This window comes from Mus caroli, unplaced genomic scaffold (genome assembly GCF_978045245.1).
Source record: "Mus caroli unplaced genomic scaffold, Mus_caroli_1 scaffold_3, whole genome shotgun sequence".
Lineage (NCBI taxonomy): Eukaryota > Metazoa > Chordata > Mammalia > Rodentia > Muridae > Mus > Mus caroli.
In genome coordinates this window covers 77,767,626-77,794,015 of record NW_028227258.1, presented here as the reverse complement: position 1 = coordinate 77,794,015, position 26,390 = coordinate 77,767,626, and the positions used below count along the sequence as shown (strand labels likewise).

The following is a 26,390-nucleotide window of genomic DNA, read 5'->3' as shown; positions in this document are numbered from 1 at the left end:
AGTCCTGTGAAACTGCTGCAATTTAAGGATGCCCATCGGGACTCTCTGGAACAGGGGCATCGTTCCTGCTTCTCTTGCACCGCCTCTAGCTCCCGGGCTATTTTGGCCAGTGAGGTGTAAGGGAAAAGACAAAGTTTCAACTCTGAGAAAATGGGTCTTCCAACATCAGGAGCCATTTTGCACCCCCTGACCCTTTCCTGCAGGCCTCCCTTCCCTGTTGGCTTGTACTAAACAACGCATTAGACTGAAGTTGAAACCAGAGGCTGAAGATGTCTAGTCGGCAAGTGAGACGGAGCAGGAGACGGAGCAGAGTCCCCGTCCACCTCTGGATTCCTCTAAGTCAGAAAGGGAAACAAATTTCACTCCTGGTTGAGCAGCCATTAGGAACTTTCTATCCCAATTGCACTGAGTCTTGACTGATGTAACTGAGAGCATAAATAAATTTTAAATTAGAGCAAAATGACAGCAAAAAAACAATAATCATCACCAACAACAAAAACCAGAGAATTTTATGCATCCAGAATGTCTTTTGTCAGGTGTAGTAGCTTTAACATCCTGTCACCAGTCTCTCTCTCTCTCTCTCTCTCTCTCTCTCTCTCTCTCTCTCTCTCTCTCTCTCTCTCTCTCTCTCTCCCTCCCTCCCTCCTTCCCTCCTCTCCTCTTCCCTCCCCCCCCCTCTATTTTACAGGGAACTGTAATCCCTTTAGTGTGCATTTCCTAAGAATGAGGACAAGAGTCCCCACACTGCCATTGTTGAGCCCTGGAATTTTAGGCACAATCTGTCACCTAAACTAGAGTTCACAGTCCAATTGTCCCAATTATGTCTTTGCCAATCCAGAATCAAAGCAAGGTCATACAGATATTTGTCCTGTCTCAAGTATCATTTTTTGGGATAGGGGAAGCTATGTTTAGGGGGAGGAACTATGTTTAGTTGGAACCCAGGGCCTCCTGCGCGCTAGGCAGGTGCTCTGTCACTGAGCTACGCTCTTAACTTCAATGAGAAAGAAAGAAACCAGACTTTGAAAGACATACCTCATTTGCACATGTAGCCTCTGTCCCTCCTGCCTCCAAGACTCTTAATTGGAAGGTCTTTTCACAGGTATATCTTTCTCTCTAGTTATGAGGTGACGTTTTGATTCATTCATGTTTACATCGGACACGATCAACACTGGTATTTAGCAGGCATACCACCTTAAGCTTCTTTTCTTTGTGGTTTGGATGTCTTCCTCGCTTCTCTATGATTTGGATGTATTCTGCTCTTCTTTTCCAGGCCCACCTTTCTCCTCTCCTCCTCCACCGTTCTCAGCCCTGGACCCTGACCATGGCAGCTTATTTGCCTCACTTCCTTCTGCCTGCCATGCAACACACTTCTTCTGTGACTCCCCAAATCTGCTTTCAAGAATCTACCCCATTCCAGACACTGGGAGGCCCCTGTCGCTGCTGTGTTATTGGAGACTGTCACTCCTGAAGCCCTCACTGCCACTTCCAATGGGAGGGGGCGGGGCATGCAGAAGCCATTGACAGGGGCTGGGAGCTTGCACCATGCAAAAACTTCTTAAACACAAATAGCTATTAAACGGCTGTCTGTGCTTTGTTCTGATACTGTGGCAATCAATACCTTGCTATGCATTTGATCAAGGTGATTTAGGACACAAGATCTATTTGCCCTTGAGTGCTCCTCTTATCTGTGGTTACACAGGAGCCTCCCCACTGATGGCGCCTGCAGCCTCGCTGACCTTAATCCCTAGGCAGTGATACCTCTCTGAGCTTTGCTCCATAGGCGAGGACAATTTCTTGCATCCTGTACTACAAAGACATGGACTTTTGTAAATTAATGGAATTGGCAGGCACAGGTGAGTTTGTTGCTAAGATAACTGCCATCTGTTATAAGCAGTTCTGGAGGAATCCTGGGTTTGGCAGGCTGGCGACAGCCCTAGAGTCGAAGCCACCTGCCTGGTCTGCAGCTAACGAGGCCCAGCTCCTTTACACACTTGGGGTGGACCATGCCTAGCCCCCATCTGTCTGAGACCTGGAGTCAGAGAGGTTGGGGAGTCACGGGAGGTTTGGTGCAGGTGGAGTGGTTTAGATGCCTGGGACTGCGGGAACTCTCAGAATAAAAGCCAGCCTCCAGTGCAGATTGCTCAGGCAGACGCTAAGGGATAGGAGTGGTGGAGTGCCGAGCCATGAACTTCTCCTTTCGTTGCTCCCGAGGCCACTTTAAGGTGTCCTCTGCATTTCCCCCCAACAGACCTGAACTGAGAATTACAAACCTCAGTGTATCACCTTTCCTATCCTTCCAGCACCCAGTACCCAGTACCCAGCACACAGCACCTTTAAGGTTTAGACATCTGCAGCACAGGGCAGAAAGGGAAGTGAGGGGCTGGACTGGGATGGAGCTTTTAAGCGTTGATTGCATTGAGGTCACAGCATGATAGTAATTGCTGTGCCCTGTGCGCAGGTTAAAATCCACCCTCCTCCCATTCCTGGGTCACAGGATGTCACACCCACAAACCCTCTGACCCATGCCTCGGTCAGGCTTGGTCCTCTGGCTCTAAGTCACCAGCATGCCCCATCTCTACCCTGTGCCCTCCCTGTCCCTCTCCTTGGCTCCCTTTTCTCCTGATCTTCATTACACAGATTTAGAATGGTATCTCCTTACTTCTTTCTCACTATTCCATCCAAAGAGCACCGTCCATCCAGTCACCCACTAGTAGTTTGAGGCCAGTCATCACGACCTTGCAGTCCTGACTCTGGGATTCACTTATGTCTCCCAGCACAGGCTGGATTCCATACACATCTGTGCGAAGCATGAATAGAGCCCTGGGTTCGACCTCCAGCACCATGAAAAAACCATGCCTGATGCAAGAAGAGAGGGGGTCAGATGTTTTAGGCCTTGGTTACTTAATCCTAAAAGGTTTGGCCTAGGGTAAGTCAGCACCATATGGCTAGAAACGCACGATAGACCAAAGTTACCCTCCTCATGGGGGCCTGGATATCCCAACAGGGCCATGGGCTCAAGACCAAGCTCCCATGGGGGCCTTAGGGGGATGCTTATTCAAACCATAGCATGGGTACTCACTTTATAGGCTAATTATAAATGGTTCATACAAAAGAACAAAAGAGGCCTCATCTAGTCCTGCCTAGCTGCTGATGAAGAGTCAGTAACTATGGCTGGCATCACTACTGTGTGGACAGCCCACCAGCAGCCCTTTGCGTCATTGGAGGAAGATAGCCCAGACTGGGGGTATAACTCAGCAGCAAACGTGTGCTCAGCATGAGCAACGCTGCATGTTTGGTCTCCAGATCCCTAAAAGGCAAAGGTACTGAGGAGCCGGCTCAGTTGCCCATGTGCTTTCCGTGCAAGCATGAGAACCTGAGGGCAGATTCCCCGCACTCACACACAGGCACACACCTATGATCCCTGAGCTGGAAGGAGGCCAGGAGAGCTCTAGAGGTTTCTGGCTAGCTGAGTCATCTTCAGGTTCAATGAGAGGCCCTGTCTCAAAAAATAGTGTGGAGGGCAACTGAAAAAGATACCCATTGATGACCTGTGGTCTTCACACCACAGAGAGAGAGAGAGAGAGAGAGAGAGAGAGAGAGAGAGAGAGAGAGAGAGAGAGAGAGAGAGAGAGAGAGAGAGAGAGAGAGAGAGAGAGAGAGAGAGAGAGAGAGAGAGAGATTTTAAAAGGAGAAAGAAGGAAAAACCAATGCCCTCATTTCATCGCTTTGAACAGAAACAAGGGACAGCTGTCCAGAGACCTGGGCTCCGTTCTGCTGTGTGGGGTGATGTGTGTGGCCGCATTTGGATCCTAAATTGGGGTCTTAGGCACTCTCTGATCCCAGCCAAATTTCCTGGGAGTAATAAGATCTCCACAGTAAACTTCTGGCAGTTAACTCTGTAGGTAGATGTACTCAGTAGCCAAAAGGCAGTTGCTTGGTCCTCGCCAGCCTGGGTTTGGGGTAGCTGTGTCAGGACGGTGGCATGAGAACACCAGCAGTGAAGGTAGAGTGTCCTCTGCCCTGTGTTCCCTCTGCACCCCACCCCACAGCCTGGGAGCCATGCTGCCTGTTCATCAACCTGGAGCTCACAGGGAGGGGCCCATTTATCTGCCTCATTTAGTGCTTGTCTTAGAGTTTCTACTGCTGTCATGAAAGACCATGGCCAAAAGCAACTTGGGGAGGAAACTTTATTTGCTTTATGCTTTCACATTACAGTTTATCATAAAAAAAAAAGTCAGGAGAGGAACTCCCGCAGGCCAGGAACCTGGAGGCAGAGGTTGGTGTCGAGGTCATGGAGGAGTGTTGATTACTGACTTGGGCCCCATGGCTTGCTCAGCCTGCTTCCTTATAGAATCCCAGACCACTGGCCTGGAATGGCCCCACTTACAATGGGCTGAGCCCTTGCCATCAACCACTAATTAAGAAAATGCCTTACAAGATTGCCCACAACCTGATATTATGGAGGTTTGTTTTTTCTTCTTGTTTTATTTTGTTTTGTTTTTCAAGAGAGACTTTCTCTGTGTAGCCCTGGCTGTTCTGAAACTCACTCGGTAGACCAGAGATCTGCCTGCCTCTGCCTCCGCCTCTGCCTCCAGAGTGCTGGGATTAAAGGCCTGAGCTGATATGCCCAGCTCTGGGGGGCATTGTCTTAACGGAGGTTCCCTCCTCTCAGGCGACTTTTGCTTGTGTCAAGTTGACATAAAACTATCCAGCAGAGTTCTCAAAGAATGCCAGATAATCTTATTAATTTTTTAAATGTATTTTTTAATTCTCCATGAAAACTTGGATATTTTCAATTGTTTATTCCACTGGGAATGGGTTCCTGTCTCACTGGGTTAAGTCTGGTCCTCTTTTCTTTCTTCCCCTTCTCCTCCTTCTCCTCCTCTTCTTCAACTCATGTCTCTCCCTCCTCCCTTGCCTCCTCCCCCATCTCTTCCTCCCCTTTCTAGTTTTGCTTCTTTAGTTAAAAACCCAACATTGTCATCCCCAACAATCAAGCCATTCATTTTGTTACTCAGGGGCTGGAAATGTGCCACCCTCTTGCCAGCTGTAGGCACTGTTGGTCCCTCCATGGGCAGCCCCGAGGTACACTTGTGATCTGCAGATGCAGATGAAGTCAGGGTGCCCTTGATTGTGTGGATGGCCATTCTGGAGGGACACGGACTTAGTACACAGCAATAGTGAGAAACGTGAGTAGTTCTGTCTAGGCATGGATGGATGTCAGGTATAGACATTCAAATATCATTGAGAAGTCCAATAAAGAGCCCATGTAGGCTCTCTGGGAACTGGAGAGGTACTTCACACCGTTGGCATTCCAGACAGAGTAACAATGGAGCATATAAGGGAATTCCTTCAGCATTAAAATCTTTACAGCAGCTGAAGAGATGGCTCAATGGTTAAGACTGTTTGCTGTTCTTCCAGAGGACCTGAGCATGGTTCCCAGCACCTAAACCACGTGGCTCACAGCTGCCTGGAACTTCCCTTCCAGTAATCTGATTTCCTCTCTGGTCTCCTTGGCAACTATACTAAAATGTGCATACCTACACGTGTACAGGCAAGTACATCTGTGCATATGCATGCACACACATACACACACAGGTGCAAGTGCATAAATTTTAAAAAATCTTCACAACAGCACTTGGGAGGCAGAGGCAGGCAGATTTCTGAGTTGGAGGCCAGCCTGGTCTACAAAGTGAGTTCCAGGACAGCCAGGCCTACACAGAGAAACCCTGTCTGAAAAAAACCACAAAAAAAATAAACCCAAAGAAACAAAAAACATTACAAATCTTATGGTCTAGAAATCACACAAAACATCACATAAATCTAGATATATTCACATATGCATTATGCACATAGAAATATAACTATATTCTTTGTAAAACTTAAATCACATAAAGAAAAATCACAGGTTGAAAATCACCAGGAAGTGGAGCAAGGGGACAATTAGAGCAGCCGCATGCACACGATCACAACAAAATTCCACCCCCAATAGACAAATGCAATTAAATCAAAATTGACTTGCCAGTCCAACTGTGGTAAGCAGAGCCTAAGGTGCAGTTTTCATCAGAGAACCCGACAGTCCATCCTGTGGTTTCCCAGGGCTCATTGCATAAGCAAACAGGATATACGCTAGGCATGTACTGTACAAGTATTCATCTTCTGAAGAGGCGGGTCAGTGGGGCAGATTTCTCTCACAGTTGCCTTGTAAAGAGGCTGCGCTGCCTCCACTGCTGCAGGGCTGGGACCAGTGAAGTTCTCCTAAAGTATTTTTAATTTGTTCTAGATTAGAGCCAAGGGAAAAAAGCTATGCTTTTAAAAAGTGTATGCACGTGTGTATATGTATGAGTGGATGTATGTATGTGTATGCTGTGTGTACGTGTGTGCATGCACTCATACTTGTGCATGTATTTGGAGGCCAGAAAAGGCTGTCAAATGCCCTCTTCCCTCACTGTCCTTTACTGCTCTGAGACAGGGTCTCTTCCTGAATCTGGTTCTTCAGCTAGGCTGGAAGCCAGCAAGCCCACGCAGTCTTCTGATTTTCCTTCCTTAGCGCTGGGGTCACAGGCAGGCACAGAACACCTGGCTTGTTATGTGGGTGCTGGGATGCAAACTCCAGTTCTCATGGCTGTACAGCAAGTGAGAGTTTTAATTGCTGAGCCATCCTGCCACCTCTCCAGTCCTTAGCACAGTTAAGTCAGCCAGTATGTATCATATGTGTGCATTCAAGGAGCACTGTTTTGCATCTTTCAGTGCATTCGACAGTGAAAAATAGAAGAACTAGTGCTGAGTTATTTCAAATCTATAGTGTAATCTCAATGGCTACTAAGATGAACATGTTGGCATGTACCTGTCTCAGCAATGGAGTGGTGAGAAAGAAGCATCCGGAGTTCAAGATCAGCCTAGACTGTAAAATAAGACCTTGTCGCAAGCGAGGAAGCAAGCAAACAAGCAAGCAGACAAACATCCGGATTACCTAATGTGTATATTATTAACACTAATGTATACCCATCCATGCATTCTTAATTCAAAAGAAACAAATGTTCTTTGAAAAAAATTTAAGTATCACCTATCACCTCAGGACATAGAAATGATGGCAAATGACCAGCTGTTTCATTGACAAATACATTGTGAAAACCGTCTCAGTTAAAATAAAATAATATACACAATTAATGAATTGTCTTATCTTCTTATGAATAGCACATCAGACTTTTTCTTATGGATGTATCTGATACTATATTTCCATCCTCTCTCTCTCTCTCTCTCTCTCTCTCTCTCTCTCTCTGTGGTCGAATGACTTCTTCTTTTATATAATTCACTTTACTAGTTCCCTAATGTACATAACTCAATATCATAAACAAATGCTAGCAAAATCCTTGCACAGAGCTGTGGTGCAGCTCATTGGAAGAATGCTTGCCTAGGACTGATGAAATCCAGGGTCTACTCCCAGCACACACACACACACACACACACACACAGAGGCATGCACACCAATCATGCACTTCTGGCACCTACACACTCACAATTCCTCCTTTAAAGATGTTTACTTAGATATAGATAACCATATTTCCTCATTCTAAAAATCACCACAGACAAATCAAGAAGTAACTGAGTAGCAAGACAGATGGCGAAGGAGGCGTGTCTATAATCTCCACATGGTTGCAACAGCAACAGGGTTTTGCCATTGTCTGTGCTTCTGAGCTAGAAAATCTGCAGATGAGCAGGTTTACCCTGCAATAGAAGCTCACATCTGCAAACCCTACACCCAGGGAACAGAGGCAGGAGGACTGATGCAAGTTCAAGACCAATCAGGGTGGCATAGTGGGAACTTGTCTCAAGAAACCAAACACCAGAGACAGCAAAACATTAATTTCAGTGGTCTCTGGAAGACTGGCCCTTTTGAGGGGTGGAGTCCACAGATGAGTCTTTTTTGCTATCTGAAGCATTGTTGGGGTAGATTGGCCAGCATCTGTCCTCTCTCCATTGCATTGACCTCATCAGTTGTATCTGCCGATCTCCCTCCTGGTTTCCATGGGATGCAGGCTCAGGTGTTCGCCCATAGTCTTCTACTCGCCCCAGAGGCAAGACCCAGCTCACTCTAAGTACCGAAGCTGAACTGAGAACACATCCCCTGGGAAAGACCCTACTGCAAAGTCAGCCCTGGGAACAAGCAAGACTTTCAACAGTGTTTCTTTGCTATTTGGGTAGATGCATTTAGATGCCTTTGTGACAGAGAACTTCCATTCAGGTCTCTTTTCCATGTCACAGTTTGTCATTGCACCATGCTAAAGTTCCAACATATTCCTCAATGAGTGGTTTGTTGAGAGCCCTTTTCTTTCTGATTGCCAAGTCTGAAAACAAAGAGTGTCTTCAGCAGACCACATTTCTACAGCAGGGTCACGTGTGTGCGTATTCCTTTGTGCTTTCATTGGCCTGGTTGTATGTGATAAAAGACCATATTCTTAAAACATAGAATTGACCATGAGGAACAAAAAGGGAGAGAATCCAGTTCTGCTCTTCATCTTCCTAGGCACTGTGGGTCCTTGAGTCCCCAGCACAGGGCTTTAAAGGGAACTGACCAAGATCTTAGGGGTAGTAATGAACAGAACCAAGATCTGGACCCAAACCCTCTGCTGCAGCATCTATGTTCCCGATACCATTATACAGGTCATCTTACCACATACACCCATCAGGCCCTGGAGGGAAGTAGTGTGTGTGATGGGAAAAGGAAGCCGGAAGGTTTGCTCAGTGGTTTAAAGCACTTGCCATAGAATTGTCAAAACTGAAGTTCAGATCCGCAGACCAGATGTAAATGCCGGGCGGTGTAGTGGCCCAGCTATAACTCCAGCCTCAAAAGGTGCAGACGGGGATCTCCAGAGCAAGCTAGCCAGACAGACAGACAGACAGACTAGCCAGACAGACTAGCCAGACAGGTGGGCTCTGGATTGGACTGAGAGACCCTGATTCAACAAATAAGGTGGAATGGAGGAGCCATGAAGGATGACTCCTTATATCAGCTTCTAGCTTCATGTGTGTTCACCTGTACATGTAGGCACACACATGTGTGCCCATATAAATGCAGTCATATGCAGACATACATATTCGTATGTGCCTACACAATTGCAGACATCCATACACACATGTGTACAAACAGAAAAAAAAAAAAAAGAAAAGAAGTGAAAATTGAACAGTTTTCCCTTTAGAGAAGAAATTTTATCTGTGGACTCTTAGCACAATTTTGATCTGGAAACCAGAGGTTAAAATTAAGGTCCCACTGTATGCCCCTGGATCTGTTCCCCATCATACTCTTAAAATGACTGAAACCAAGCTGGGATTGGTGTATACCTTCAATCCCAGAGGCAGGAGGATCTCTGAGTTTGAGGCCTGGTTATAAAGTGAGTCTCCCGACAGCCAGGACTGTACAGATAAACTATGTCTCAAAAAGCAAACAAATAAACAAGACAAGTCAGTTTTATCTATCCAAACTAGAAGGCTCCTCGTGAGGAGTCCCTTCCCTGCCCTGAAGTAAGGAGAACAGAACCAGGGCCTCCAACATGCTGGGCAAGCCTCCACCACTGAGTCACACACCAGCATGGAGGGGCGTGGTGGGCAAGCCTCCACCACTGAGTCACACACCAGCATGGAGGGGCGTGGTGGGCAAGCCTCCACAATTGAATCACACACCAGAACTGAAGAAATCAAATTGTCCCTTTAATGAAAAATCCTTCCCACACAGCCTTTTGGGGTCACTCAAAGAAAACCTGGCTGACTGCCAGGTCACCCTACAAAGTCTGCCAATGTAGATCTTCAGGCATCCAGAAAAAGAAAAAGGCCAAGCCAAAACAAAACAAAACACAGAGAAAACTCAGAGACACAGAAACAATACCGGGAACAAAAAGAAAGACTCTGAAGCAACCCTGTCGTCTTCGCCGTCTAAAGCTATCGTACCCACAAAACAGAGGCCCAGTATTCTCAAAGATCAGGAAGAGCATCTTGGAAATTAAAACTTGGAAAAAAAAAGCACTTGTGGCTTAGCACAGAAGAACGTCACGGGCAGAGAACACGTGTGGATTTCCAGCGGGCAGGAGCCCCAGTAGAGAGGACAAGGGAAGCTCAGGGGAAAGCTGGGTATTTCCCCACAGACTTTCAGAAAAGTGTGACCTTGCATATTGAAAGGGCCAAGTGGTCAAAATGGTTAATGAATAAACACTGAGATTGTGGCAAATCCCCATGAAATACCAGAATGCAGAGGCAGCTTACTCCTCTTATGTCAATCAAGACCAACTCACGGAGATGGGCAGGAGAGGGAAAGAGCTGGGAGAAACATTTCAGAAAAATATCTGAACGGGCCACAGAAAAGGTGTTTCAAAGGCAGTGCAGTGACTGAGACCGACTCATTTCCCAAGATGCACTGGGCGGCGCTGGGAAGTTGTGAACAGAGGGGTCCAGATGGGCACATCACCTAACAAAGCTGTAGTGAAACTATATCTTTTGTTCCAAATACCTAAAAATGGTGGCACACGGGAACTCACGCAGGAATAATAGAGTACTGGAAACGTGCTTCTGAGGGTTCACGTTCTGAATTTTCACAAAGTTCACCTCTCGCAGCAGTAACTAGCGGGTGTGACCCTTTGTGGGTGACACAGGGTGCTCTTCCATTAGCTGCACCATTAGCTTTCCAGAAAGGTCAAAGGTTAATAGGATGTGAACTATAGACTGTACAGTGCACACATGAGCCAACCTGGGAGTCAATCACATAGATTTAAGGACATGCTTTCAAATTAATCTCCCACCTCTGCTGGAATTCCATTTTAGAGATAGGAAACACTTTGATTGTGTATTTGTTATATGCGTGTACAGATACACATACATGTGCATGTGGCTCTGTGTGTGTGTGTGTGTGTGTGTGTGTGTAGGTCAGAGCACAGAACAATCTTATTTGTCATCTTCAGGAGCATCATCCCCCTTGATTTAGAGACTAGGTCTCTCACTGGTTTGGAGTTTGTCACACAGGCTAAGCTGGCTGTCATGTGAGTCTCAGATCCCCACTCCTCCCTCCTCCTGGGATTACCAGCAAGCATCACCATCCTTGGCTTTTTCATTGAACTCTGGGGATTGAGTTTAGGTCATCAAGTTTGCACTTTACTGTGGAGCCATTTTCCAGGCCCAAATATTTGTTACATTTCACAAAGTATGGCTGCGGTGTGTGTCAGTGGTAGGCTGCTTCTTGGAATGTACAAGACTCTTGGCTCCCTTATGACAATGAGCCTGTGGGTCGAGATCCCTTTAGGGGTCAAATGACCCTTTTAGAGAAGTCACTTAATACCACTGGAAAACATACAGATTTCCATTACAGTTCATAACAGTAGCCAAATTATAGTTGTGAAACAGCAATGAAAATAATTTTATGCTTGGGGAAGTCACCACAACATGAGGAACTGTAATAAAGGGTTGCAGTATTAGAAACATTGAGAACAACTGCCTTATGACACCACAAGATAGATAGATAGATAGATAGATAGATAGATAGATAGATAGATAGATAGATAGATAGATAGATAGATAGACAGACAGACAGACAGACAGATAGATAAGCAAGCAAGCATACATGAGAAAATTCTGGGTCTATAGTACAGACTCAAAACTTAAACTTAGATTATTGTCTCCCCAGATTATATTTGAATAACGGGGATGGAATTCTTCAAAATGCATGCCAGCACACTCGCAGAAAGAACAAAAGGGAGGGATGAAGACAGACATGAAGTTTCTTTAAGTGTGGAGAATGGAAGGTGGGTTACACCGTGCTAGCAGGCAGACAGTTATGACAGGAACCCTGACCTCTTTTTAAAAATTAAACGAGTCACTTTATAAGTGGCGCACAAAAACACACAACAGAGCACATCAGTGGTGTCCCACGTGAGGCTGTGATTTGTGTAAATACTGTGTGTAGTGCTTAAGTCAAGCGAAGCATACCTGATTCCTCAAATATTTATCACTTGTTTACACAGTCGAAGGCACACCTTTTATAGTGCTTTTTCATTTTAATGAACTTTTAGAAGTTTTAACATTTGGATTCTAGAGATAAAAGAGTGGAAGTGAGCCCAGGCAAAAATCCAGGGGTTCCTTAGGAACTTGTCAAATCCAGAGAGCTTTGGATGTAAGAGACCCCTCGCCCCAAGTCCTACTGAGCACAGGTGGCCCTTGGGACACCTCCATTGTGATAAAAAGTTCCAAGTCCTCATTCTCTGTGGAGAAATCTGACAGAGTCTCATTTTGTCTTTGTTCTGATGACAATACACATCACGGCTTAGTCATCTCTGCCCTGTGAGCCAAGCTGGATCCTTTACAGTGATTGCTTAGTCCTTAAAACAGCCTGCAGTGATCAGGATGGCACTGTGTGGGTGTCTTGAGCAAATTGATCTCCACCCCTGCGACCCACCCACCCCCACCTACCTCAGAGACTCAACCTATGTAATTCCCTATTTTCTATCAGCAGTGAATGGCCAAATGCCAGCTTCTTTGGTCCCTTGATCCTGCACAACTGCGTGTGGTCTCTGCTTTCCTCTCAAGTTATTAGCAACCCCTTGGAGCCCAAGAGCCACCACTCAATAGCCTGACTTTGTGGGCGGATGCTAGGCTCTGCTTCCCAGCCTTGGCATGGACTGGCTGCTAACACCTGCCCCAGCACCTGATTAGCTGTCTAGCAGAAATCTAATACAATCTGTTTTATTCTAGGTCTGGCTGCTGTACATGAATATTCATCTAAACACGATGATAAGAGCTAATTTTTAAAAATTGTAAAATGTTCCTTAAAAAAAAAAAAAAACAGCCCTTGTGGGAGTAAGAGTCATTACTTAATAGATTAAGTTTGTTTTGTATGTTGACTATTATAGCTAACTATATATTTGCCAGCTAATTTAATTTTTAGCTTGTCACTATACAACACTGAAAATAATCCACTTTAAAATAAAATGAGGAGGGTAGCTAAAGAGATGGCTCAGTGGTTTAGAGCACTGGCTGTTCTTCCAGAGGATCCGGATTCAATTCCCAGCATCCCACTTGGTAGCTCACAGCTGTGTGTCCAGAGGGGATCTGGCACCCTCACACAGATATACATGCAGGCAAAACACAAATGCACATAAACATAAATAAATCATTGCAATAAAATAAAAATAAGTGGGACAGAGCACAATGGCAAGCATCTTCAAGCCCAGCACTTGGGAGGCTGAGGCAATGAACCGCTATGAGTTACAGACCAGCCAGGTTTCTATAGTGAACTTCAGGATAGCCAGAGCTACACAGTGAAACCCTGTCAAAAAAATGTGTGTGTGTGTGTGTGTGTGTGTGTGTGTGTGCTGGAATGTAGCTCAGTGGGAAATAATTTCCCTAATACACTAGGCCCTGAGTTTTATCTCCAGAGCAGCAAATAAATAAATAAACAATGTAATTACTAATGATGATAATTCATAAAATAATATTCTGATGGGGTTACTATTTTAAAAACCAATTATAGTTCATAATATTGGCCTCACCCATATTACTCATGGATGCACAGTTGCATGCCATGTGTCAAGTTTCCCATTAATGGTTTTTCTGCTACTCCCATGAATAAATTCAGGAGAATAGATTAGCTCCTCCTCCTCCTCTTCCTCCTCCTCCTCCACCTTCTCTTCCTCTTCCTACTCCCGTTTTTCCTCTCTCTCTCTCTCTTTCTTCCCATGTAAATCTTTTGTACAGTATCAAATTTATTAAAACAGTAAGAGCCAACATAAATGTTCTAGATTAGAAAGGCCATCAGATAGACTGCCTTTAGGAAATTTACATGGTGATAATATAAATAGATTCTCAACAGGAAATTTGTCAAGCCAGAGGACAGGAGTGGCTGTCCTGAGACCTGTGGTGGGACAGTTAGTTGTGCTGAGCAGGTAGCCTGGGCTATAGCAGGAAGAAAGGCACGTGTGAGCAAGGGCTGACCCCGCCATGCCCTCTGCAGGACAGTCTCATGTTTGATAGAAACATAGAGAGAGAGGAACTCTGAGTAGAGCCTGAGGCTGCTTGGTGGTTAGAAGTGGGCACTGGCCACAAGTGTCAGCACCCCATCAAACATCCTCTCACCCTTGGGAACTGGTCCAAGTTGGCAGCAGAGGCTGCCAGGGTGGAATGTGATAACCTACAATTCCAGGAAAAGACTCAAGCATTTTTTTTTTGATGCAGTCACCAAGAGAGGATGGGCATGCCAGGCGAGGGCATCCTGGCCATGACCGAGACATCGGCAGTTCAGTGTCAGGGCTGCTGTAGACTCTGTCCTTCCAAGTCAGAGACTTCTGAGTTTCCAGGGGAAAAAAAATCCAACCAAACACTTGGATCCACTTTCTTCCCCTCTCTATGGGCAGTTTCTAGTTTCTAACTTCAGGGCTCCCTCCTGTTTCAACAGTAGTGGAATCAATGGGTGAAGAGCCTTGATTTTTTTTCACTTTGTTGAGTTCACAGGATGTCGGAGACTCAGACTTTTCAGGAGTTTCCTCCACCAATAAAAGAAACATGGCCCCTGTCTCTTCCTTAAGGCTCCGCTTCTAACAGAGACCGTGGAATATGCAACTGACTGCTGATTTCGCTGATATACAAAGCTGCCTTTTGGGTGTTAGCCCTGGGCTGTGCACTCATGCCCTCTGCACAAAATCTTTGTCATTTTGCTCAGATGGGTCTCAGTGTCACCCTAGATGGCTCTCAGGGTATCATCCCTGGGGAGGGAGGGAGGTATCACCCTTTGTCGGCACCACAGTGGAAACAGGAGGAGGGAGAAACAGGTGTTCTGCTTTCCATCAACAAAACCATGCTTCCACTTCCTATTGTTAGTATCTGCCCTCCAACACCCAAATAAAACTCAACAGCCCCAAGATCTATCCTTCTCTTTAGTACATGGTTGTGTGGCTTTGATTGAAAAGGAATCCCATAGACTCCTATATTTGAATGCTTAGTCACCAGGGAGTGACACTGTTAGGGAAGGATTAGGAGATGTGGCTTGTTAAAGGCATGTCAAGCCGGGCGTGGTGGCGCACGCCTTTAATCCCAGCACTTAGGAGGCAGAGGCAGGCAGATTTCTGAGTTCGAGGCCAGCCTGGTCTACAAAGTGAGCTCCAGGACAGCCAGGCTATACAGAGAAACCCTGTCTCAGAAAAAAAAAAAAAAAAGCATGTCAATGGATATGGGCTTTGAGATTTCATCCTTCCTCTCTCTCTTTCCCTCTCCATCTTCCTTTCTCTCTCCCTTTCCCCCTCTCGCTCTCCCCTTACACCCCTACCCCTCACTGCAGGTCAGGTTGTAAATAAAACTCTGTGCTGTTTTTCTATCAACATATCTGCCTGCCACCTCCCCATGCAGCATTCCTCTCCCCATGACAATCATGGACTAACCCTCTAAAACTGTATGCCAGTCCCCAGTTAAATACTTTCTTTTCTTAGAGTTTCCTTGGTCATGACTTCTGTTCACAGCAATAGAACAGTGATTAAGACAAAGATTCCGAGAAACTCAATATTTATGTGCAGAAGGAGGGAAATGAGTCCTCCGCCATATCTTACAAGTTACAAAATCAACTTAAAGTGATTTAAAGGGGAAGGAAGTGCCACTTAGTGGTAAACACTCACCTATCATTTACAGGATTTGATCCCCAACATCAAACAACAACCACACAAACCACTAGTCTGTTTAGACTTAATGGTAACGCACACAACTAAGGAGTTACCAGAACAACGCAGGGATGCACTTCAAGTGATTGGCCTGGGCAGGCATTTTTTTTGAATAAGACCTCAAAAATACTCATGGAATTGAAGGTAAAAACAGACCAAATGAGTTTATATCAAACTAAAACCTCTGCATCATTGTAGACATTCATGGTGTGGTGAGCCCAACTGCAGAAGAGAAGAGAATATACAGACTCTCCATCTGAGCTGAGTTAACATCCAGAATATATAATGAAACTAACACCTCAATATCAAGAAACAGAGAATCTGATTTTAAAATAGAGCAAAATATTTTTGAACAGATAAGTCATTTCTAAGAAGTGGAGTCACATTTCAGGAGACCAGGTGTATAAAAGCCAGCACAAAGACGATGCCAAGAAGCGAGATTCAGACTGGGCAGTGTCCAGAATTGTACAAGATACAATTCACACTGGATTTATGAACAGAGATGAACCATAGCACCAGCAGGAGAAGAAGGTCCTGGGACCCTGAGGTGGGAGGAAAGAGACTATTACACTAAGCTAGACAAAGTGGCTGAATATACCTGGCTTCCTTTAAAAACTATCAACATGATAACACTGGTTAAAAAAAAAAACTTCTAGGAATTGTATAAAATACTTAGTTGACTATTTTCATGACTTTGCTTTTTCTTACAGGCTTTAGAATGTGTGGTAGAATCACTTGGCAGGCAAAACGGTAGTTATAACCAAGGTGGCTGGTCAGATAAAGAGGGACTACTGTGACACAGAAATGGCCAAGGAATAATAAAAAGGTGCTTAATAGCATTGATCATCAGAGAATTCAAATCAAAACCACAAGAAGATATCAACTAACCTTGGCTCAAATGTCTGTGACAAAAAGCCAAGTAGCCACACTCTGGTGGGCTGAGGAGAGACCAGAGCCTCTGCACATGGTTGCTGGGAATGTAAATGACTGTAGCTATGTTGGAAAACAGTACAGCATTCCTCAAAAATCTGAAAACAAGACGTGTATGATCTAAAAGTTCAACCCTGGGTAGATAGCCAACGGAAAGAAAATCAAGCAAGAAGACACCCGTACCCCATGTTTTGTACAAAATGGAATCAACCTAATTGCGCACTGACAGATGAATGGATGAAGAAAGTTGTTACACCTGGATAATGGGATATGCTTTGGGTATAACAGGAATAAAATCCTGTCATTCATAGCAGGTTGGACCTGGAAGACTCTCAGGAAATAGGCTGAGCACAGAAATAAAACTCTGGATGACCTCACTGATGCAGAACCTAAGACCTGATGTCACAGAAGTAGAAAGCAGACTTTGGTCCTCAAAGACTGAGAGAGAAGAGGGGAAAGAAAACAGGGTAAGGTTTGTCACTGGCAAAAAAATATGTAGACGGGAGGAATAAATCCTGGTGCTCCCACAGGAGGATGACTACGGTTAACAAGATGTATTGCATTTTAAAATGACTACAAGAGAGGGTTTCAAATGGTCCTGTCACAAAGAAATTACTAAAGCTTGAAATTATAATATGCTAATTAGCACAGTTTGATAGTTACAGAAGATAAATGTGTATAAAACATTAAATTATACCCCGTGTATGGCTAATATATGTCAACTCAAACGGAACAGAAACAATACAGAGCCAAGTCAAAATACAAGAGCCCCGGCCCAAGGACAAGGGAGGGAGAATGCGAACAAGAGTCTTCTAGGTCTCTTGAATTATTTCGGCACCCAACAAAGATGTTTCAACCTGTAAAGAGCGAGCAGCATTGTATGCTTCTACACTAATAGAGACACAAAAGATTGCTTCTGTGGCTTAGAGAAGGAAAACGTAAGATATACGTGAACTGAGACTATGTCGCCGACAGTACTGTTTACATACACCAGACAACCCTTGTTTCTTACCCCTTCCCATGTGCCCATTTTCCAGCCCAGGAGACGGACAGTGTCGAGACTGTCCCTTCATTTCCCAGTGCCCATGGACCATTTCCACCTCCACAGGAGGCTGCCAGGGAACTCTGTGGGGTTGAATTCAGGGAAGAGACAGAGGTAGTCCGTTTGTGAAGATCAACCTCCCTTGATTCACAGCCAGAAAAGCCTCTAGGAAACTAGAGATTGTTTCTTCATTTCAATAATCCAGAGCTCTCAGGTCAGAAAACTATGGGCTTCCACAGAGGAAGAGGCCGGCATTTGCCAGAGCAGGCTTTATTTCTCCTTTCATAGAAATAAAGAAAGAAAGGGGAAGAGGAGGGAAGCAAGCAAGCAAGCAAGCATAAACTTCAAGGATGGAAGATAGAGATCCTAGGACAAGTGGTAGCCCACCCAACACCACCCCCTGTGCCCCATGCACTGCCCTGTTCTGGGGAGACAAGGTCTGGTGAGGCTGCCCAATCTGGACTGTAAGACAGACCTGGCAGAAGCATATTGTTTGGCAAGCACAATGCACTTTTAGTTATTTTAATTAGTTGCCAATCTGTTAAGATCTAGTGGTTTCACATTAACAGAGCAGAGCTGGCTAGCCTGAATATAAGCTGCTGCTGCCCTCCCCAGTTAACCCTATTAGACCATGGCTTCACTCAGCACTTGCGCCCCCTGCCTGCCTACTCCTGCAGCAACAGACCTGGGCATCTAAGGCATGGACAGGTGTCTGTCAATCTATTTCTTACCCAGAGAGCTCTGACCAGACCAGATGAGTTAAAATCTGAGCCTGGGAAATGACCTGGTCTCTTTAGAAGAGGCTGAAAGGTCCAAGGTCTGGAGCCAGAGCTGGAAGGGGCTAAGGTGAAAGTGGTTAACAACTTATTTTCTTCTAGATGCTCCATGGCAGTGAATGGCACCATTTTATAGTCCCTTTGTTGGAGCCAATCAGGGTCTGATTTTCCTATCTCCCTAGCTCTACCCCCATTTGGCAGTAACTAACTTACTTCTCTTTCCCCAGAACAGCCTCGGTGTCTTGGCTCTTCACTGTTTGGACTGACCCATTCTCATCACATTTTCCCACATTTTCCATTCCAGATCAGGGAACACTGGGAATAGCACCCTTTTTTATCTCACCATTAAATTTAATAGAAAGGCTTGATTTGGCTTCTACGTCATTCTTCATACCTCAGAACCACATTGGTTGTTTTTCACGGCACATTCACTTAGTCATAATCTGATTTTAATTAACAAAGAACTGAGAAATCACACCATGGGGTGAAGATCGAGATTTAGTGAAAATTCAAGCATCAAATACCAAGCCTCACTTTGGAATCAGGACCATAATCCCATATGTAAAATTAAAGGATCTATATAGTCCATAATATGAATCCATAATGGATTTAGTTTCCTACCTATAGACTAATTTATAATCAGTTGAGTTTCTAAGCTACGTTTGGTTGAGGCTTTTCTGAGTGTTAAAGTGCCCGCCACCCCTTTCTGCTTGCTTTCTCCTCCTGTCTGGCTTGCTCTTATTAAATCAACCCTCAAAGGTCAGGCTGACAAAAGCCACTCAGCCAGGAAATAGAATCGGAAGAACAGCCCAAACCTTGGCGTGTCTCTTACGCAGATCTGGAGATCGCTTTGCCCTGTCCTGATGTGCCTGAGAAGACACAGACCTGAAAGTTCCAGCACTTGTTCATAGCTGGCTTCGCCAACTGGCACTAGTCTTGATTTGTAGAACCTTCTAGAGAAGGCCATGTTTTCTATGTCCCACACCCCGGGACGCTGCATACTGGACACGAGAAATCACAGGGGAACAAAAGCAAGCCTTGCACAGAGACCTCAGGAGACTGGGCCAGACAAAACCACAGGCTTCTGAGCCAGATGGCACCCCACTATCTGAACAAGGCATTTGGGGGGCACTGGTCTGTGTTGAGCATTTCTGGGAACCCTTTAGGGAAAGCCAAATTCCTCAAGAGATACCCAGACCTCAGAGAAGACTTGCATTTTTTTGCCAGGTGTGTAAAGTTGAAAATCTTCTCCAAAATTAAATAAAATACTAAATTGCACACTAAGGTTTCCACTAGCAAGCAATGGCAACATCAAACAAAATCCACGGCACCTTTTCACAAGATTCGTAATTTGAGAAGGAGGGAATTGGGGTCTTTTCTTTTGTCTCTAGTCTCCAAATATATGCTTGCCCTGGAAGAACAAACACCGTGTGCAGGAAAGGAAGAAATCAGCTTAAAGCCTGGCAGAGAGGCTTGAAGTCTCAGAACTCTGAAATCCTCCCGGGATCCAGACCCAGGGGCAGTGAGCCTGTTGCCCAGCGAGGTGGCTTCAGGGAGGACCGCGACAATCCCTATGCAGTGCACAAAGATCCCCAAGGACCGGAGGACATAAGCTATTTCTCATTGCTGTGAGACAACCCTAAAGGCTCATCGCCTTTCCCAAGTGGCTGGACAGGACTGTGCACCTCGGCTTCCTAGGCCCAGGGTTCTTTTGTGTTGGGTTCGAACACAGGAGCAGTCCTCCTGCGATGCGCTTAAGTCTCCCCCCCCCCAGTGTCCCCCCCCCCCCCCCCCCGCAGCTGCCAGGGCTGAAGCTTGCTCGCGCCACCTCCAGGCTAGGCTTGGTGACTTGGGTCCCCCTACCTCACTCCCGCAGCCTGATCCCTCGCCCATCGCTGTCTAAAGCTTCCAGTAGAAAAGCCGGAAACATTCCGAGCCTGTCGCCTGTCCTGGGCGAAGTGGCAGATACTCACGTTTCAAGTGTTTGCCACTTCAAGTGGTTCAAGTGGTCACCAACCAGAACCACGAGGAAGATCTAAGTGGCTGCCTTGCAGGCAGCGAGAAAGATCAAGCAGACGGCCAGCAGGCAGCCCCGTTTTTTACTCGAGCTCCCCCAAAATGCTTCTCGGTGCCGCCAACGCAGCTGCCAGGTTTAATAACTGTGTCAGACAGCCCGCCCCTCCCCTCACGGGGGCGCCGCAGATGACAGGCGGGAGACCCAGTCGGCGCCTTGTGCTACAGTCTCCCAGCCTTGGCCGCAGTAAAGATTGCACGGGGGACACATGACACCAAGGTTCAAATGCCAAAGAATCGTCAAAAAACCTCGCTTCTTTCCTATTCACTTGGAACATACATCTGATGGGTTCCCGGCAGCATTTCTTTCAGAAAACAAGACGAATGAACCAAACCAACGACAAGTACTGTGCAGAAGAGCTAACCTGCATCTCAAATGGAAAGGACCTTATGCGTCCTCCTCCAGCCCAGTTCCGACTTGACTCCTGGGCCTTGGTGAGATGTCCTGAGCACCGCGCGATGCGCAACAAACCTATGCTACTGTGCCTCAGGTTTTAGTGGCGCACGTCAACTAACTGATCTGTTCCTAGGACTCTGTTCCACAGGACCTTACTGTATGAGGACGCTCCGCTGTAGTTCATCCACTCGGATCATTTCCCAATCTCAAGTGGCTCCTGGAGACAAGCTGGATACACACACCACGCTGGGAGGAATCCTCGGTTCGATTTTGAAAGTGCACCACGAAAGCGGAATATTCCACCGAAAGTTACGATCCGCAAGTACAAGGCCTGCCTGAGCACTCCTCAGCCTAGCGGCCACGCCTCTCAGTTCCCCAAGGGTCCTCACCCTAGCTAGCCCCGCCCTAAGGGCGCTTTTCTGGGCACGCACCTGCTTCCACGCTGCAGAGTGGTTGCCTTGGAAACCCTGGAGAGCTGGTGCTCCCTGCAGACACGCTGTTGCCCTGACAACTGTGACCCAGCTCTTGGGCGTGCCAGGAAGAATGTAAATGGATGCTACTTTAAATACGAATTCAGGGCTATAGGAGGGACTGGTTGGTAGGGCTGGGATGCGAAAACAGCTGTATTAGGGTATGCAGGCTGAGCCTCAAGATGGGGTCGGTGGGTATCGCCGACTAGAAACATTGTGTTCTTCACCAAGCCCGGTTACATTTGGCTGTAATACAAATTCCAGAGTTGTTCTAGTGTCCCTCTTTCACTCTGCTTAAGATGTTTAAATTTGGGATTTCCCAGCAGGAACTGGTCCCAGGTAGGAATAAGTAAAAGCCCTTCAGTATGTTGAAAACAGTGAAGGCCTACTGGAGATAATAGTTAACCATGGGTGACGTCATATGCAGACCTCCGAGACTCTGGCTGTGACGAGCACGTGGCTAACACAATTTCACTGTTTGAGAAAGCTAGGGCCAGGAAAAGCAAACTGTACTTATTTAAAAACCCAAATGTGCACGTGTCATCTTGAGAGCTGAGTTAGGGGCTTAAACCCATCAAGCCAGAGATAGGTGCTTCTGTTAAGGAACTAGGACATCATGGAGAGGGCTCAGCTGAAAACCAAGGTTCTGGGCAAGGGCTCCGGAGACTGTGAAGGCTGGGGTGGCCTGTCTGGAAGTGGGAGCGTTTGCAAAGTTGCCCTTCAAGTAAGAGAGTGGATTAAAGGAGTGATGGGAAACAAAACATTCCCAGTCTACACACTAGACATCTATACAAATGTGAAATTTAGGTGACAGCTGACTCTTTTGTAAGTGTCCAGTCTCTGCGATGGTGAAGCAGAACCCAGTGGGATATTTTCAAAGTACTGACAGCAAATAGCCATTGTGTTAGTTAGGGGTCTCTAAAGAACAAAACCAATAACCCATAAACTGAGGGTCTGTGACATAACCTCATCCCCCTTAAAGGTCCTGTCTCTTACCACGAATTTTAAGTGTTTTGGCAAATGCAATGGTTTAAATGAGAATGACCTCCATAAGCTCATATATTGAACACTTGGTCCCCAGTTGGTGGAATTGCTTGGGAAGGCTTAGACTTGTGGCCTCATTGGAGAAGGTGTGTCCCAGTAGGCGTGGGCTTTGAGGTTTCAGATGTCCATGTCACTCTCAATTAGTTCTCTCTGCTTGGTGTTTGAAGATAAGACAAAAGCTCTCTCTAGAGCCATGCCTTCTCCCCTGCTTTTATGCTTCCTGCATGGACTCAACCCTCTGAAACTGTAAGTCCCCAGTAAATTCTTTCTTCTACAAGTTGCTTTGGTCATCGTGTCTTAACACAGCAATAGTAAAGTATTCAGACAGTAGGGATCTTCAGCCCGTAGCATACCTTAACGAAACGGACAGAGAGGAATTTTCTTCTCTATATTTTATCCATCAATTTAGGTTGTTGTATTCATGTAGCAGGATTTTCCCTACACGCACAATCCACAAAACGAATCTGCCTGTCTTTATTCCTTCCTGTCCTCCACATTCCAAACTCAACATAGAATCCAGACATGGTGGGCAGGCACTCCACCAGTGAGCTTCAGTTGTAACTCCAGCTAAGACTTTTCCCAACAGTGTCTACATTTGTCTATGTGTGAGTCCCTCCCTCCCTGTGTCCCTCTCCCATGTCCCTCCCTCCTCCTCCACCCTTCATACTCACCTACTCTCTAATCCCCCTAAATCTCGATGCTATTGGATGGAAGCTAGGGTCCAGCACATGCTAGACACATGCTCCGCACTGTGCTGCACCTCCAGGCCCTGCCTGCATGTTTAAGGGTGTTGCATGGCCCACTGTTCTAAAGACCTCAAGCTACATCCACAGGGATACACCATGCATGCCTGGGGTTACTGCGGTATCCCAGGGCTGGGCACATATTCACCCCTGATAAATATTTGTTAAATAAACAAGCCCAGCCCCAAAGCAACCCTGAACCCTAAAACAACCTGACCACTCATCTTCCCTCCAGTTCAGCTGTGACCCCCTTCAATTCCATTATGAGAATCTTTCTAAGTGAGAATTGAAAGTTGGACAGTTAGGGCCCATTTGTGTTCCACTACAGGGGCTGCTATTATCTGGGCTTGATGCCCAGCCTGGACTCAGGGGACCACCATGCGAGAGAACACAGAGGAGCTGGGAGCTGTGTCTATGAGCTGCTTTGCTGGTTCATCTCCTTCCGTTTCCAGTCTTCTCTGGCCCTGCGGACTCAGGGTGCTGTTTTATTCCAGGTAGTCCTTTTAATGACTCAATTAGCCATTTTAGGAGCGTCTGAGTATCAGGGTCAAAGCCCTTTGGGATCAGGCTGAATGCAGAAGGGTAGGCTGTGGACTCTCAGAGAGGGATGAGGTCAAAGGGTATTGGACATTTCTCTCCCCCCAAAATTAAGTAGACTCACCATTTATTTGAACTTGGCCTTCAGTTATTTATTTACGCACACCACACCTACTTCCCTTCCAGGTCAGGACTAAGTGCCCAGATCCTTCCTGTTTATTATGCTCTCTCAGCAAAAAAGAAAAAGGAAAGCACAAGATAGGCAGGCATTTATTTCTCTGCCTATCACGTGCATCACATACAGATGTAGCCACAAGCCATATATTTGCTACTTAAAAACAACAGTTTTGCAAGGCTGGGGCTCAAGTCCATATGCACGGTAGGCAAATGCTTTATCACAGAGCTATATTCCCAGCCCATTTGTTGACCACTTGAACGTGTGACATAGTATGCATTGCTATTTCTGATCACATGTCTGTACCCACCTTAGCAATGAGACCTGAAGTTTCCAGAGGTAACAGGACTTGGGTGACACTAAACTTCTTCCAATTCCCTAGAGGAGGTCTCCACAGTTATAAACCAACTGTCACTCCCACTGTGCCCTTTAGACACTGGCACTCACGCCAGGGGAAAGATGTATGCTGGGGCTTGTGGGGTGGGTGGGCGGGGTGGAATAAGCCTACTTACCTCACAGCAGCCGGTTCTAGTGGAGATCAAGGCTTTCCCCCTAAGTGATGTCTGTGGAGATGCAGACACTAGATCTGCACAGCATTTGTCCTGCATGGAGATCCCGTCCCTGGAGGCAAGCAGAAGTGGAGGCTGTGTGTGGAACCCAGGAATAACACCACTTCCGGGAAGAGAGATGATGACCAGAAACCAGGGTTAACCCTTAGCCTCGCCTCCAGGTCCCATGTCTGCAGCTAGCTTTATTTCCTAAAGCTCCCACAAAGTCCTGAGACAGCCAAGGGTCAACTGTCCGAGGAAATGAGCCTGTGGGGACACTGAAGCCCTACCTACCAGTGGCTCGAGGGTAAGTCCTCAGCCTGGGAACTGCCACATTTCCTTGCCCTTTTTATCAGGTGTGGTTTTGATACAAATCCTGCATCATTCACGAGTACAGATATCCTTTAGGGTCAACCTTCCTTTTTATGTGATAATCTCTATAATGCCCTTTTCCTCTTCATGTCCATATGAATTTGTCTGTCTGAAAAGAAAATGCAGAACTAATGTCAAGTACCTGGGAGACTGAGGCAGGAGGATACGGAGTTTGAGGTCAATCTGTGCTGTATATAGTGAGTGCCAGCCCAGTCTGACCTACATAGTGAGACCCTGCCTCAAAAACAATAAATAAATAAATAACCATTAATTAAAAATAAAGAAAATGCAGATATTATCCCAGGAAGACCAAGGTCCAGATGTTCTTCCAAGACATACAGACAGCTGTGAAGAGACAGGCTGCACCAAGCCTGGAGACCTCCAACCCATTGTCTCATGCTAACCTGTTGTGTTCCCTAGAAGCCCATTGTGTTCCTGAGCCCCAGAGGGTGCTCACTTGGTGCAGTGGTTTGAATAAAAATGTCCCCCACAGGCTCATATATTTGAATGTTTGACCATCAGGAAGTGGCACGGTTTGGAAGGATTAGGAGGTGTGGCCTTATTAGAGGAAGTGTGTCACTGGGGGATAATGGGCTTTGCGGTTTCAAGGGCCCACACCATGCCCCATGGCTCTCTCTCTCTTCCTGCTGTCTGTGACTCCAGATGTAGAACTCTCCTCTACTTCTCCAGCACCATGCCTGCCTGTGTGTCACCATGCACCCACCATGGTGGGAATGGACGAAACCTCTGAAACTGTAAGCCAGCCCCAGTTAACTGTTTTCTTTTATAAGAGTTGCTGTGGTCATGGTGTCTCTTTACAGCAATAAAATGCTGACTAAGACCGGTGGAGAATGCTTCCTCAGCTTCTTCAAGACCAGCCTACTGACTCCATCCTGGAGAAGACACGTCTTCCAACACTCAACAAGACTGTGCAGGGTGAGGGTGAAGCTAGGAGTCGGGGTACTGAACAGGACAGACAGGCCTCCCTCAGAGATTTGTCCTCTCCTTCCTGTGTGGAAATAGTTTATAAAGCTGTACAGCCCTCCTAGGACACATTAAGTAGAATTCAATTTAGAAAGATTCCAATTACCAGACCCTCCACAGCTTTGTTTGTTTTAAACAACAGGGCAGGAGCTGGAAGAAGCAAGATTTGTACAGGTCAGACCTCAAAGGTGTCCAGACCTACATGTATTTATTTATTTATTACTTATTTTTATTTTTAATAATTTATTAAGAGATAGGATCTCAATGTATTTTCTAGGCTGGCCTCACGCTCCTGTGTAACTCTCCTGCCTCTTGAGTTCAGGCAGCTGACACTAGAGATGCTACCATGCCTGTTTAAACTTTAATTTATGTTTTCAATCTCTGTGTGTGCATCTTTATGTGTATGTAGGCACGTTCATGTGTGTAAGTGTGGACATGTGTGTGGAGATCAGAGGTGCACTGCGGGTGTCTTTCCTCATCTTCAACCTTGTATTTGGTATTTTATTCACCTCCTGTTCATGAGGCTAGCCTGCCCATGAGTTTCTGGGGATCTTGTTTCTGTCCCTCACTTTAGCTGGGATTGCAACATATGTTTCAGCATGTTGCTCTGTGTGGG

The 26,390-nt window shown here is 46.0% G+C and overlaps 1 protein-coding gene across 4 annotated transcripts in view; it reads right to left on the bottom strand.

Annotated features, from left to right (window-relative positions):
* The window catches only part of Trim2 (tripartite motif containing 2), a 141,559-nt gene extending 120,280 nt beyond the window's left edge, over positions 1-21,279 (bottom strand). Inside the window, exon 1 of one of the 4 annotated variants that reach the window (XM_085835806.1) lies at positions 21,058-21,279. Coding sequence is in view for 2 of the 4 variants with exons in the window: in XM_085835804.1 (XP_085691930.1) it covers positions 21,053-21,085 (33 nt within the window). In the remaining 2 variants the exon portion in view is untranslated. The other 3 variants (XM_085835804.1, XM_085835805.1, XM_021158170.2) reach the window with 3 other exon arrangements.
* Positions 21,280-26,390: the final 5,111 nt, after the last annotated feature.